This window comes from Rhodnius prolixus, unplaced genomic scaffold (assembly GCF_049639745.1).
Source record: "Rhodnius prolixus isolate KJV_2025 unplaced genomic scaffold, Rpr scaffold_6, whole genome shotgun sequence".
Classification (NCBI taxonomy): Eukaryota; Metazoa; Arthropoda; class Insecta; order Hemiptera; family Reduviidae; genus Rhodnius; species Rhodnius prolixus.
In genome coordinates this window covers 35,211,733-35,227,326 of record NW_027411634.1, presented here as the reverse complement: position 1 = coordinate 35,227,326, position 15,594 = coordinate 35,211,733, and the positions used below count along the sequence as shown (strand labels likewise).

At 29.9% G+C, this 15,594-nt stretch overlaps 1 protein-coding gene and 2 long non-coding RNA genes across 8 annotated transcripts; 2 read left to right on the top strand and 1 right to left on the bottom strand.

Annotated features, from left to right (window-relative positions):
• Positions 1-1,842: 1,842 nt before the first annotated feature.
• On the top strand, positions 1,843-3,200 carry LOC141460064 (uncharacterized). The gene is made up of 2 exons (XR_012461708.1): positions 1,843-1,962; positions 2,694-3,200. It is a non-coding gene; the product is annotated as an uncharacterized lncRNA (long non-coding RNA).
• Positions 2,212-9,467, bottom strand: LOC141460062 (uncharacterized). Of its 2 annotated transcripts, XR_012461706.1 has the most exons (5): positions 9,329-9,467; positions 7,946-8,043; positions 3,386-3,501; positions 2,718-2,870; positions 2,212-2,554 (listed from the first exon to the last, which is right to left on the bottom strand). It is a non-coding gene; the product is annotated as an uncharacterized lncRNA (long non-coding RNA). The 2 variants fall into 2 exon arrangements; XR_012461707.1 differs by lacking the exon at positions 7,946-8,043 and having other exon boundaries at positions 9,329-9,465.
• On the top strand, positions 8,419-15,335 carry LOC141460061 (apyrase-like). 5 transcript variants are annotated; one of them, XR_012461705.1, is made up of 6 exons: positions 8,419-8,938; positions 9,132-9,332; positions 9,438-9,592; positions 10,155-10,350; positions 14,379-14,517; positions 15,172-15,335. XR_012461705.1 is itself a non-coding variant. In XM_074139701.1 (5 exons), exons 1-5 carry the CDS (start codon positions 8,419-8,421, stop codon positions 15,174-15,176), a joined length of 1,077 nt encoding a protein of 358 aa, XP_073995802.1. In that variant the 3' UTR covers positions 15,177-15,335. The 5 variants fall into 5 exon arrangements, 3 of the variants coding, with proteins under 3 accessions (XP_073995802.1, XP_073995800.1, XP_073995801.1); XR_012461704.1 differs by having other exon boundaries at positions 14,292-14,517; XM_074139701.1 differs by lacking the exon at positions 14,379-14,517.
• The last annotated feature ends 259 nt before the right edge of the window (positions 15,336-15,594 follow it).

Here is a 15,594-nt window from a genome sequence, read left to right as displayed (position 1 = left end):
CAATAAATATACCGAGTGTAAAGAAAATTGTTGGGAGCCTTTTAGGATAAAATTTCCCCTCAAAGCTAAACTGTTGATAGATTTTTAGTTATGCTATTAAAAGCTTAAATGTTAAAATAATGTTCAAATTATTTAAAACACAATGGGCAATTAATTTAATCAGAATAAGTCATGAAGATGTGAACGTTAGGGTCGCTATAGAGTAGTAGGCATTCTAGCCAACACTCTTAGAGGCCCTGAAATGACTAAACCGAAAGAGGGCGAAATCAAAAACAAAATAAGGCTGAAATTGGCAATAATTTCTCTAATTAATTTTAATCATCACAAGTGTTTAATGATAACTTTTATTTCCTTTTCTCTCTCAACGTTCCTTGTTTATTTTGTGGCCTAACGGGACCATCTATGTAATACTTAGTTTTTTCCCGAAATCTATTAGATCTGGGTTGTTGCAAAAAAAAATACAGTTATAAAGGAGGATTTTCCCTATATTTTAAAGAAAATTTGGGAATGTTACCTTTTACAGAAAAAAAGAAAAGAATTATCAAATTTGGGTGTTTTTCAACGTTATGTTTTTTCGTGCACTTTTTGATGATCAACCCTTAGACAACTGTCCTACCGGATAGTTTTAATAATTTTGAAACTTGTTTTTACTTGAATAAGATATCGCTGATAAAAGCTTCACGCTATTCTTGCAACTTCAACGCACACTCCACAGTTGTATCCCTCATTACCGGGCATCAGTTTCAGACAAGAATTGGTTTGCCTCATCTGTTTTGGAGGAGAACCATACAGCAATGCTTCTGGGCTACCAGTTCTTTTTTCATCTCAACTAGAGACTAGCCGCTTATCCTTCCCCAAAAATTAGCAGTGTACATTTTTAAATGAGGTAAGTGTACTTAGAGTGAAATAAAAACTACTTTATTCTGCTACAAGCCCAAATAGGAATAATAAACAACTAAAAAAATTATGAAACGAACAAAATTCAAGACACTTTTTAAAACCAATTCATCAAACATAAATACATCAAACTTACTGTTGACTGTGCGAATGTTTGATAATTATTCAGAATAGAGAGCATAATAAAGATAAATAAAAATTTAAAGTTTTATTACACATTTCATCATTATAAAATTTCAATTAATACATGCTCTTTCGAACGTTTCTTTAAGGCTGTACGAGCTAATGTATGAATGAAATGTACAAACGAATAAAGCACGACAAAGAATAGCCTAATGAATAGCTAATAGAATAGCCTAATATTTTGCGAGTGATACCACTGGGTAACTTCTCTCGTATACTTCATTGTTTCTGTTATTACTGTTATTCAAAGCGCCAACGCGCAGATTGTAGCAAAAATAAACGCAAAAAAAAAATTATTTCATTGAATAATATTTTTTCAGATTGAAAAAGCCGATACTGGAGCACTGCCGCAAAACTGTGTCATCAAATTACAAATAAATAAGATTAAATAAATTAAGATTAGAAACATCTATCAAAAGGATTTCATTATAATTCAATTAGAATTGTACAGTATTAAAATAGAATAAAGAATTTATAACACTTATCTAATACCATTTCTATAAACATAACCATAAAACATTTGGTCATACATTTGTAAATAATAAAAAATTGGAAAAAATAAGAAGCATAGTTTTTGTATGAAAAGTAACCAGAAATAGCATGCCAGTGCATTCTAGCGGCAATCAGTTAAACTAAGTTACAATATTAGCTTAAGCTTTCGCCGCTAGAATGCATGGGAATGCACTTTTTTAACTATTCGAAGACATCAATCAGATAGCATTCCATTACATCTGCCAAAAAATAAATTCTATTCAGTATCATCTCAGTGACATAGCAGGAGGGAAGGTCGCTCTTGTCGTCCGTCTCACCAAAAATAAATATGCCTGCCATCTCTCTTAAAGTGTCTCGGGAATGTGTTAAGTACAGTTGACGTTAAGAAGGGTAAGGCTAAATAGATACATGCAAACTATTCATTTTACTTGCAAAAATTTATGTATTTTATTATAAAAATATAACTTTTTCATGGTAAACTTTCCTTTTAATATCGCTCAATCTAAGTTGTGCAGTTATATTGCACCTAAATATTTTACGCCTCTAAACAAGAGAACTTTCTTTTAAATCATTAAAATACACTATGAGTCGCTTAGAAAAGTTCAGAAAGGAATGAAAAAAGTTTTTTTTTTATGCAATTACATTTATTTATTTATTTATTTTACAATTACATACATACAAATTATCTTTACAAAATGTATAAAGTATAGAAAGAAATGAAGTATTTACATTGAAATACCTTTACAGAAGGTATAGTAAGTGCCTAAACATTTAGCTATCTACCCTCAGGTAAGTTTGCTCCAAGGTTTTTAACTTCTCCAACTGTATCGTTACTAATGACTTTACTTTCTTCTGGAAAATCTTCTCTTAAAATTTCCAATTCTTCGGTTGTTATATGAAGTCCAAATTCTTTTTCAACTAATAGATCTTGAAATTGTGACAGATCTTCTGGCAGCATTTTAGCAGTTTCAAGTACATATATCTTTAAAAAACAAAACAAAAAAAAAAGATTAAAGATTGATCCTTTTTATTTTTATTTTTTTGCATAAAAATTAATTATATGCAATAAAATTTTGTTTATATTATTACCTCCATTACAAATTGATTTTTCCTCCTAACAGATTTTTTAATAAGTAATAACATACCTACAACATCCCGTCAGCAGCTAAGGTGGCCTATTTCAGCGAATATGTAGGTGGTACGTTTCAAATTTCAAGTAGAGTATTTGAAAACCTTATACTTCACTAAGGAGCGATTTCATATTCCGCCTTTCTCCTCCACCTGTGAATTGGATCTATCTAAAAAAAAAAAGAAAGCACCACTTTAATGATTTTCAACGAAATCTCTGAGATAAAGTGATAGTAAACAGAGTGAGAAAGAAATAAGAAAACTGAACTATATTTCTCGAAAGGTTTGCACACTTGTTTTTGTCGCTTAGGTTATGGAATAATTTATAAATTGTAAGATTACATTTAAATTAATATTAGTTGTTACGTAGTTGATAAAACATATTTTCTGTAAGATAGGGTCTTGAAAATTCTCTTGTACATACCACAAGAACCTATCACTTTTAATCATTATGTAACTATTCTTTAGGAAAGGATCAGAATAAAGTATTTCCAGTTTGATTTTCTTTAGTACCATTTCCCAGTTACCCAAAGTGAACTGAGTTCTCATGAAAAATATGAAGCAATAACCATATCTTTTCTGTCGTTAAAAGTTGTGATCACTAATTATTTATATAGTACATTTTTTACTGAGCGCATTTATATTTTTAAAATTAAAAGTAAAAACAAGGTAACAAGAGAATTACTTTGTGTCGTAAAGTTGGTAAATTGTACGTTTACTCTGCTCTCTGCACTTTATCATTCACTTTTAAATTCTTCATAAAATTTATTATATCCAAGAAGTATTTAAGACAATTTTGGCCTGCAACAGGAACATACGAGTATTACGTTTTTTTTTCATAGGAACAGATAAAAACAAAAAAAGGAGCAGTACTCTTTCTAACCTTTAGCCTAGAAATTGATTTAAATTCACTTTTTAATTAATAAACAGCATTAAAAAAATCCTACAGTTAAAGAGCAATAAATTTGTTTAATATAAATTTATTAAATGAATAAACAAAATTATCAAAAACAAATAATTATGTGTTAAATATTTAAATAAAATTAAATTAAAATCTAATGCAATCTGATTAGAGCTCCTACGCTGGTTTGTATCCTGATACAAAACTTGAAATTTTAACATTATTTAAGCGGTTTTGATTCAAAAAAGTATTTTTTCAGTTAGCAGAGCGCTCTGGTGGCGATTTGTGTAAACCTAAAACAATAACCTTCCCTTTTGATAATATTTAGTTGGTTCTTCATTTTTTGGAGTTGACTTTATTAGTTTTATTTTTTGAATAGGAAGCTTGGAAACAAACTTTAATTTTATACGTCAGGCGGATATTTTGGTCAAAAAGCTGCGACAATGACCAATTCTGTTAACACTGAAGAATAATATTTAATTATTATATAAATGGAAATTCTGGGACTGTCTTTAACTTAGCAGTTTTTTGGTGTCATCATGTAACAATGAAAATAGTGCAACACTACTCACTCACTTACAGAGGGGAGAAGTTTTCAATTGGCAACACTTCCTTAATCATATCCAGGATTATTTACTCCTCGCAGAAGAGAGAAAATTCACTGGCGTTTTAATCGCAAAGACAGGGCTTTCTCGAAAACATTATAAATGAAATTCATCAGGGAAAGATACGTCAACAATTTTTTATTATACATAGTCATGAAGAATCTCTTTTAAATACCCAGCAGAATATGACAGATGAAGCAAAAATTTCAAATTTAATTCCTTTTCACATTAACGTGAGTGATTCTTGTGGCTTTTACAAGAGAGTTTTCAAGAACCTGTCAAAGGGTAAGTATGTTTTTTCAAGTAAGCTATCAGGCTAGGAAAAAATATTAATCCAACTGAAGCCTGACCAGTTAAAATTATTACCGGTAGTGATGAAGATGGAATAATGCTGCTAAATGGTTTAATTATCGCAGTTATGTGGGGAAATTTATTCATATCCGTATCAAGAGACAGAACCCAAGCTCAAGAGAAGAGAGCCGAACTAAAATAATAGTTGCTTCTGGTGACTGTAATCAGGATTCGTTATATTTTGCGATATACCAACAGTTGTTAGTTAACTGCCGAACAACATCTGAAAGACAGATCATTTCATACTTTATCGCTTTATTATCAAAAACACATCACAGTTATCCCCACACTCATTAACTGATTCAGATTTCAAAATCTTTTTAGAAGAAGGGAATAAATTATTAATATCCTTACTAGTTCTATGAAAAAAAGAGAAGAAATTAAACGGTGAAATGTTTTGGGGTTCTTGTGGCTTTTTACAACAGGGATTTCAAGTACTGTCAAAGAGGAAATATGTTTTTTCAAGAAAGTATATAAAGTCAGAACTGCTCAATTTATATGTTTAAAATATGATTAAAAGAATGAATTCACTTTATTATTTATGTAATTAGATAGAAATGTTTTTCCAAAAATAGTTACAATTTGTCTAGGTTCTGTCATTCCATGTAAAACAAGTTGAGAAACATTACCTCATTTATTCTTTACCAGCAGCTAATTAGTGTAGTTACTAATATTTTGCATGTTAAAGATTCTAATTCTTAATTTTTAGAAAATAATGTCAAAATTTGGTGACCAAGTAAAATTTGCAGACTCTATTGCCATATTTTACTTGAAATGAACTACTACATTCCTACTGTACACGATATACTACCTTCCTCAAAAATGTTGAACAGTTTTCTTTTCACTCTTTTTTCTATTTTTTTTTTCTAGTTTTTGAACTAAATCAACTAAACGCGAGTGCCCATTTTCTGTACAGATTTTTCAATTTTCGGAGAATTTTCTCATTTTTTTTAAATTTGGTACTCTCATTAATACATGTAGAACAGTTACCAAGGAAAAAATCATTTAAAGGCATTTTTGGGATGGTGGTAAACAGACTTTCCACTTAAATGCAATATTCGTAATCTACAGACTACTTAGATTTACTAGGAATACAATTTAAAACAAAAATTCAAGGCTATTGCACTGGTCCGTTCTGTTGCTGCATTCGTAAGAGCTAAAAGAAAATAGTAGATGCTAACCCAGCAGTATTAGCTATTATTGTTTGGATTTTGTAGACTTTGTTGTTTTTACTGAAAGTAGGGATTTAAAAGAAAAATGTGAAAAAGAGGTTCAGTGATTGGGGGACTCTAGTGAAAAGAAGAACCAGTTATATCTATCTACCAGATTATGTTCTACACATCCTTTAACTCAGCTGAAGTTAGTAGCTATAAAATTGTTTTCAATTTTTTAATAAAATATTTGTAGCGAAAAATACAGATTTCTATCACGGCTTATAAGGTTGGATAGTTCAGGAGAAAAACAAATGAATAGTTCACTTCTATTCATAAATGTTTTCTATCTCTTCTAGCTTTGCCGATTTCATTCATGGAATAAATAGATGTATTCCGAAATTCTTGTTAAAGGGCTTATTCATTATTTCTTTATGAATCAGGTAAATAAGAGAACGAAATTAAAGCACCTTTTAACCTTTTTGTAATCTAAATATTTTAAGGTTTTTTAGGAAAGCGGAATTGGCTACGGTGAAAGTGATGTAATTGTAGGAAGGTTGGGAAATAAGTGGACATCACAAGAAAAGAAAAAGAAAAATTATTGTCTGATGTGAGTGAAAAAAAATGAGATTCGTTAAAATAAATTTAAATTGGATACTTTGAGCTGTAAGGAGGTACGTTTTTATAATCTTTATTAGCATTAATATTTTTATAATCTTTATTAGCATTAATATTTTTATAATCTTTATTAGCATGCAGATAGTTTACTTTTTAATGCAGATTTTTTTTTTTAATTAAGGTAAATAAACATTAAATAAAAAAGAATTATTGTTTAGACTTTAGGATACGTACCCCCCAAATCTAAAACGATTGTCTGGAATTGCTCACAATGTCATATCTAATTAACAATGGAAACATCTGCCGCTAGTCAATACTTTAAAACCCACCCAGGTTTTATACAATAATAGTTAAATTCTGGGATATCTTACTGTAGAAGAACACTATTGGTCTGAGAGTTTCGTTAGCTACTTTTCCATACCGGCGTCAGTCGCAGCATCGAAAGCGACGACGAAAAGTGCTAGGTGCTCCTGGATAGTACAGCAAAAGAGAGGTCGTTACGTCGAAATCGCATTTTGTATAATATAAATTCTAGGTCCTAAGAATGCCATCGGTAAATCATTGGAATATTTGTTCTCGTTGCCCAATCTGATTATATTTTCATAGTTTCCATTTCCATTTTATTAACTCTTGTAATTGTTTAAACTTTATTTAACGAGAAATTATCTGCATAAAATTGTCTCTAACGCTTCTATATAGTAATCATTAGATATTCGCTTTGTAATTAATGTTCTGTCCCTCTTAATGAATTAATATATACTGTTGCAGAAATCGTGAATTTATCGAATATTTTCATGGTCAATCGGAGAAATTTTGTGATGAAAGTATTCAGAATTATTAGAAAATTTGGTTTAGAATACGTCTTTCTAATTCTATGTGGGGTTACATTTTAGTAGATAGCACGTAATCAAAAGATCGTTACCCAGAATGGTGGTAGGTTTTTATACTTATATAATTATTCTAAAGCAATACATTCATGTCTTGCGTGAATAGTAGAAATAGATTAGAACAGGGAGTCGGTTCTTGATTTCGATGAAAAGTTGAATTACATAGTGCATTACAATGGAACTCTCATTAAACATTGAATGTTCTTTTTACCGAATGGATGGGGTTCTCTTCTCACTTTATAAAATAAAACGATTATGTATGATTAGGTACAAAAAAGTTATTTATGATTATAAATGATACCCCGATACTAAAGAATATTTAAAAAAAACAAAACCTCGTAGCACTTTTTAATTGTGTTTGGTGTATCTTGACGTCGAATTCCTTTTTTCAATTTAATAAACAAGAGGAAAGAAGGCCTCACCGATCCTGGTTGTACAAACGTTAAGGAAAAAAACTTACAGAACCCTTAGTCAGTCTTTTAATAGGGTAGTAATAGTAATTATCTCGCATTGCATGTTACTAAAATTAGTTGAATCAGTTTAGTTTTGCATAATGCAAAATAGTAATAAATATTTTTGCATAATTTTTATTATAAGATGTGTGAATTCGGAGGTGCAATATTAGTATTTCAAGTCCAGAGAAAATTGGTGAAGCTTCGATAAAATTAACAATTATGAAAAAAAACAACAAATTTTTCAAAGGACAAACAAACAAAACAAAGAACCTAATACCTTTTCTTAATGAGCCCGAAGGATCTCAATTTATAACTGCTCACACATTAATACCAAGGAAGAATATTGCTTGACTTGTTAATCCTGCTTGGTCGGACCTAAAATCAGTAGCTGTCAATACATCGTAAAAGGTTTAATAATAGCTTATATAAAATAATACAATTTTTCTATAATTGACTGCATCGTTTTAAATGTAGTTTTTAAACAACCAACAACTTTTTCGTTTTTATAACCACTCAAAAATAAGAGTTTTTTAAACATATAGTAATTCTAAATAATTTTATGTTATGATGGAAATGTACAGCACTATATTTTTGTTTGTTTAGTCATAATTTAGTATATAAACGCTACCAGCAGCACAAAATGTTCAGTATTTCAAGAGCAGGGAATTAGTGAATGGTTTAAAAACCTGTAGGAAAGTCATAATCAGATTGCGTACATTTTTTTGGTTGCAAAAAAAAAAAACGTTAAAAATGCAAACTTGGTACTTATCAGCTATAACTATTACTGCTTTGTTTCTGTGGACAACATTTCGATTTGTTGAAAGGGCTTTTAAAGATAACTCTGGAAATACACTACTTGAATCTGAAGTTGGTGATAACAGTTTGGAAAAAACATCAGTTTACAATTCAACTTATCCCATAACTAAATCTGAAGCCGACGGTGACAAAATTGTTTTCAAAATAGCAATTATATCTGATATGGATAAATTGAGTGCTACTGTATCTAACACATGGCGGAGTCTGTATAAGAAAGGCACCTTAACTTGGGATAAGACATCAGAAAAGGTTGATGTTGTCTGGGATGAAGAAGATAGAGACTTAAAATCTAAATATAGTTACTCTGGAAGAGGTATGGAGCTTTCTGAATTGGTTACTTTCAATGGAAAATTATTTTCTCCCGATGATCGAACAGGAATAGTTTATTTAATTGAGAATGGCAATTTCTATCCATGGGTGATGCTGTTGGATGGCCCCGGGAATATCAATAAAGGTAGTCGATAAAATTATTTCATTAAATATTTTTCTTTTTCTTTCTAGTTATTCCAATTTCTTTTGTTTGGAATTGCAGATAGGGTTAAAAGATTATTAATGAGTTTTTATTGTACATACAAATTAATGAAAATGGCTGACTATGAAATTTTTGCCAGAATGCAAGTATTAGATTTTTTATTTACTAATTTAAGGATTCAAATCAGAATGGGCTACCGTGAAAGATGAACATCTTTATGTTGGTAGTTCAGGAATGGAGTGGGTAACAAATGGGACTATTGACAATTACAATGCTATGTGGGTGAAAAGAGTTAACAGATACGGAAATAAAACAAATATAAACTGGCAAAATAATTATGAAGCCTTAAGAAAGAAACTAAAAGTTACTTACCCAGGTATTTTTCTGTTATCTTTAAATATTACAGATATTGTGTTTTATCTTGAGTTGGAATATTTTAAAGCTAATCAACAAAACAGCAAAACCCTTTGTTTTACTTTAGGATACATGTGGCATGAGGCAGTAGTTTGGAGTGATATTCATAAAAAATGGTTTTTTCTGCCAAGAAAAATGTCTCGAAAAGCTTACGATTCCAAAAAAGATGAAAAAAAGGGAACCAATAAACTTTTGATCACAAGTGACTTTAAAGATATAAAGGTATTAATAATACACTATATTATGTGATCTTTTCACAAATTGAAGTATTAATTTTCTTTATATATATATCTCAAAAATAATTATAAACTTGGAGTATAATTGTTTCAGTCATAACAAAAACTAGTTCTTAACAATATCTATTTAGGTAAATGTCCGCATCACATCACTCTCCGTCAGATAATTGTAATCTGTATCTCATTAATTAGTTTCAAATCATCAGGAATGTGCATCAGACCGAAGGCCTTATTATATTCGCTAGAACTTTTTATTATTTAGTAGTAGTAGACTTTATTTTAAAAATTCATTACAACAATAAAAATAAATATGCATTTTACAATTTAATAATAAAGTCTTTTTATTATTTAATATAATTGTTTAACAATTCTGAAATCAATTTTTACTACGAAATTTTACAATTCATAATTGTAATTGATTTTTTCTTCAAAATTAGCTTTTTATTAAGAACAATGAAATGAATAGATTTTTTGTTAGAAGAATTAATTACAGAGTGGAATAAATAGTTGAGGTTATTAATTTTAATGGTGTAAATAAACTGTTGCAGGTAATTATCGTCGGAGAGAAGAACCCAGAACATGGTTTTAGCAGTTTCAAGTTTATACCAAACACCGAGGATAAAGTTATAGTAGCATTAAAATCAGTTGAAGTTGGAAACTTAGCTGAAACTTACATACTCGCATTTACAATCGATGGCAAAACATTATTAGATGAAATGAAAGTTGGAGACATAAAATATGAAGGTATTGAATTTATATAATGAAATAGAGTTCGAACTTGATTCTTACATACACAAGAGTTATGATCTCAAAAGATTTTTTGTTTTTTGAGATATTTCGCTCACAGACATACACACAGATCCGTACACATCCATTCCACATACAGATCATTTTCTAATAACTACTTTTTCTAACTCAAAACTAATATTTCTTGTAAAAACTGAAAAAGCGAAAATTTGATATGGTCTCAATAATTTCCTCACCTAGGAGTTAATAATGAAACTAATTGATAAATTAAAAAGTTCTAAAATCAATCAGTTTTGTTTCAAGGTGCGATTCAGTATCAAAAATTTTTGAAATTTACTTATAATCACACGAAGCAAATAAATTAACATAAGCAAATAAAAGGTAAATAGTAAACAGATTTCTATCAAAAATCAAATAAATTATTTAAATTCCCATTTTTGTAAAAATTATTTATTATATTATATACCTACTATATATTTGGAAATGTCTGTACATATGTTTGAATTAATTGTAAATTTACATAGAATGTCGGGATTTATTTACCTACACAGTAATCTATAAAAGTTTTAATTATGTATGTATATCTACTTAACAAAAACTTACAGTTTAAAATGTTAAGTATAAGGATTGATTAAACGCCAAAATGCACACAAATCAGCAGGTAACCAACATTTCATTCATACTTCATTGATATTATTTAAGTAATTTTACTGCATTAACTTTTTATTAAATTTTTTAGAATTTATTAGATTTCACAGACCCTTATGCTGGCCATTTCATTCATTATATTTTTTTGATATAATAATAAAAGGTGAGTAATATCAACATAATTAGTTATAAAAATTTAAGTAATTTTACTGCATTAACTTTTCCTTCACATTTTTAGAATTTAATAAAAAGTTAATGCAGTAAAATTACTTAAATAATATCAATGAAGTATGAATGAAATGTTGGTTACCTGCTGATTTGTGTGCATTTTGGCGTTTAATCAACCCATATACTTAACATTTTAAACTGTAAGTTTTTGTTAAGGAGATTTTTGTACCTTTTGGATAGATTTTTCTTTTTGTCTATTATTTGGGTGGGGCAAACTCCCCTCCTTATGAGGCATAGCGTCGAAACTTTTAAAGTACAAGTCTGAACAAAATTTCGATTCGAATGACACTTCATTCATGAAAATCGGTTCACGTCTCGATAATTTGAAACGATTGCTATACTTCCTCTTAACAAGTGTAAGAGCAGAATGTCGTTTTAATGTTACGTAGGGAAGCCATAACCCTATGATCCTACCAAATTTTATCAAAATCGGGCCAAGATTTACAGAGAAATTAGAAATAATAATTTTGGAGGGGGCCAAACTTCGGAATTCGATTCGGAATTTTATGTAGATGTGCCTTTTGGGGGTCTCGACGCTGTACATCGAATGGGAGAGGAGTTAGCCCCCTTTATAGAAAGTTATTTGTGTTTAAAATTATATGAAAAAAAACGATTATTCTATAAAAATGTTTTAGAGGAATACTTTACAGCTCCGCAGTCTGTGCCCAAATTCCACCTAAAAGTACTAAAGGAAATTATTAGTATTAGTATTAATCTAACTTTATCTGAATTAGCTCTGCGTCCTAGACATATCAGGCGACATATTGCCTGATATGTCTCTTTTATCTCCTACCAGATTTATTTTTATTTTTTAAGAGCAGGTTCTTCAGATGCCACGTAAGCAACTGGCAGTAAAGACGCCAGTCAATTTTGTTTTAAACAGTGGCATTTCTTAGTTTAGTGGTTTCCAAACTATAAGTAACGGCGTCCCACTTCTTATTAAACATGATAGAAATCTACCCCATTGGAACAAACCAGAACTCTCCCAAAACTATTTCTACTAAAAATATTATTTTAGTGTAAGTTAAAGATATACGTGCATAAGCTGGGAATAAAAATTTAAATACAAAAAAATCCAAAATGTGAAAAACATGAAGCACAATGAAGCTAGTGTAAAGAAAATTGTTGGGAGCCTTTAAAATCTCAACAAATTATTTTCCTCAAAGATTAACTGTTGTTAGATTTTTAGTTATGCTATTTAAAGCTTAAATGTTAAAATAATGTTCAAATTATTTAAAACACAATGGGCAATTAATTTAATCAGAATAAGTCATGAAGATGTGAACGTTATGGTCGCTATAGAGTAGTAGGCATTCTAGCCAACACTCTTAGAGGCCCTGAAATGACTAAACCGAAAGAGGGCAAAACCAAAAACAAAATAAGGCTGAAATTGGCAATAATTTCTCTAATTAATTTTAATCATCACAAGTGTTTAATGATAACTTTTATTTCCTTCTCTCTCTCAACGTTCCTTGTTTATTTTGTGGCCTAACGAGGCATCTATGTAATGATGCCTTTTCCTTTCTTAGATTGTTACTTGTACAAACTGACAATGATACTATCATCATTGTCTGGTACACCAAACCTTGCAGATCTGACAGATACACTACCATTCCAAACAACGTTTTCACCAAAAATTTAACAAAAAAGTTATGACAATCAGTAATACATTCAAAGAAAGGAATAAAAAGATAATCACAACTACCTTAACCAGCAATGGTTATCCCAAAAGCCTTATCTATAGCCTCCCTAAATTAATAAATAGAAGACCGAACGCTAACTTATAAACAACGCTTCCCTCCGACTGTCAGGAATCTTCTTCGAAACATTACATTGTTTTCCCTTACATTAACACCTTGTCTGAAAAAATTAACAAACTACTTCACAGCTATAACATAATCCCTGCATGGAAATCGGGGAACACCATTAAACAATTTTTCACCAAAACAAAGAGCAAAATTCAAACAGACAAACTATCCAATATCATTTACAAAATAAATTGCCAAGACTTTCACAGTTGCTATGTAGGCCAGACTAGTCAGTATCTTAAGGAAAAGTTGTACCAGCATCAGTATGATTGCAAGACGAAAAAAGACGACAATTCTACCGCGCTACTAAGACACCGCATTGACAAACACAATTTTGACTTCCAGAATGTGACAGTACTCGATAAGGAGAAAAAAAACAATACAAACGAAATTTTCTAGGAAAAATGTGCCACATAGTGAAGCAAAACAACACTGTAAACTTTAGAACAGACACGTCGAATTTAGCCAACTTCTACAATTTGATCATTAAAAAATAAAAAGATATCCAACTTCTGTCCATAATTATTGCTGTGTTTTTAAATTTACTTCTAATCATTTGGTTCATTTGTTATTTAGTTCATAAGAGTTTTTGGTTTTTCATGTTTTGTTTTTAACGTTTTTGTATAAAAAGAAATTTCCCAATGTCTATTTTATTTACTCTTTTGTTGTATTTAGTCTATTGCATCCGTCCCATTGTCATTACCAAAATTCTCGTGTAAGTCCCGCTATATCTGTGTATATATACCTGTTCTCCAGTTCTGGCTCTTAGTTTCTGTAACTCAACCAACCCGCATAGCCACGTAAGTTTCAATAATTATAAAAAAAAATTATTGTATTTTATTTATTATTTTTTAATTTTTATATTACTGATTTTCTATATTTCTGATTCTCTAAAGTATTTTTGTATTTGTAATATCCAAGTCCTAAAGAAGACAATATATTTGTCGAAACGTTGGCAAAAAGACGAGTTGTTTTTATTTGACCGATTCCTCGCCAATCTTGAATCCTTAGTCATTTATGTAATACTTTTTTCCTATTAGATATGGGTTGTTGCAAAAAAATACACTTATAAACGAAAATTTTCCCTATATTTTAAAGAAAATTCGGGAATTTTATCTTTTACAGGAAAAGAGAAAAAAATTGTCAAAGTTGGGGATTTCGGGCATTTTTTGAGGATCAACCCTTATACAACTGTCCTACCGGACAGTAATAATAATTATTAATAATGTTGAAACTTGTTTTTACTTGATTAAGATATCGCTGATAAAAGCTTCTGGCTATTCTTGCAACTTCATCGCACACCCCACAGTTGTATCCACTATTACCTGTCATCAATTTCAGACAAGAATTGGCTTGCCTCATCTTTTTTGGAGGAGAACCATACAGCAATGCTTCTGGGCTACCAGTTCTTTTTTCATCTCAACTAGTTAGTAGCCGCTTATCCTTCCCCCAAAATTAGCAGTGTTGATTTTTAAATGAGGTAAGTGTACTTAGAGTGAAATAAAAAACTACTTTATTCTGCTACAAGCCCAAATAGGAATAATAAAAACACTTAATAAACAACTAAAAAAATTATGAAACGAACAAAATTTAAGACACTTTTTAAAACAAATTCATCAAACATACATACATCAAACTTACAGTTGACTGTGCGAATGTTTGATAATTATTCAGACTAGAGAGCATAATAAAGATTAATAAAAATTTAAAGTTTTACTACACATTTCATCATTAATTTAACAAAACAAAACTTGTGATAAATGAAAGGGCCATCATAAGGGTCTCTGACATCTAATAAATTCTAAACGATATTAATGAAAAACTGATGCTGCAAAAATACTGAAAATGATATCAATGGTTATAAAATTTCAATTAATACATGCTCTTTGGAACGTTTCTTTAAGGCTGTACGAGCTAATGTATGAATGAAATGTACAAACGAATAAAGCACGACAAAGAATAGCCTAATAAATAGCTAATAGAATAGCCTAATATTTTGCGAGTGTTACCACTGGGTAACTTCTCTCGTATGCTTCATTGTTTCTGTTATTACTGTTATTCATAGCGCCAACGCGCAGATTGTAGCAAAAATAAACGCCAAAAAAAATTATTTCATTGAATAATATTTTTTCAGATTGAAAAAGCCGATACTGGAGCACTGCCGCGAAACTGTGTCATCAAATTACAAATAAATAAGATTAAATAAATTAAGATTAGAAACATCTATCAAAATAATTTCGTTATAATTCAATTATAATTGTACAGTATTAAAATAGAATAAAGAATTTATAACACTAATCTAATACCACTTCTATAAACATAACCATAAAACCTTTGGTCATAGATTTGTAAATAATAAAAAATTGGAAAAAATAAAAAGCATACTTTTTTTTTGAAAAGTAACCAGAAATAACATGCCAATGCATTCTAGCGGCAATCAGTTGAACTACGGTACAATATTAGTTTATGCGTTCGCCGCTAGAAAGCATGAGAATGTACTTTTCTAACTGGTCGAAACCATCACAGGACTGCTAACGAATAAAATTTTCTCTATTCA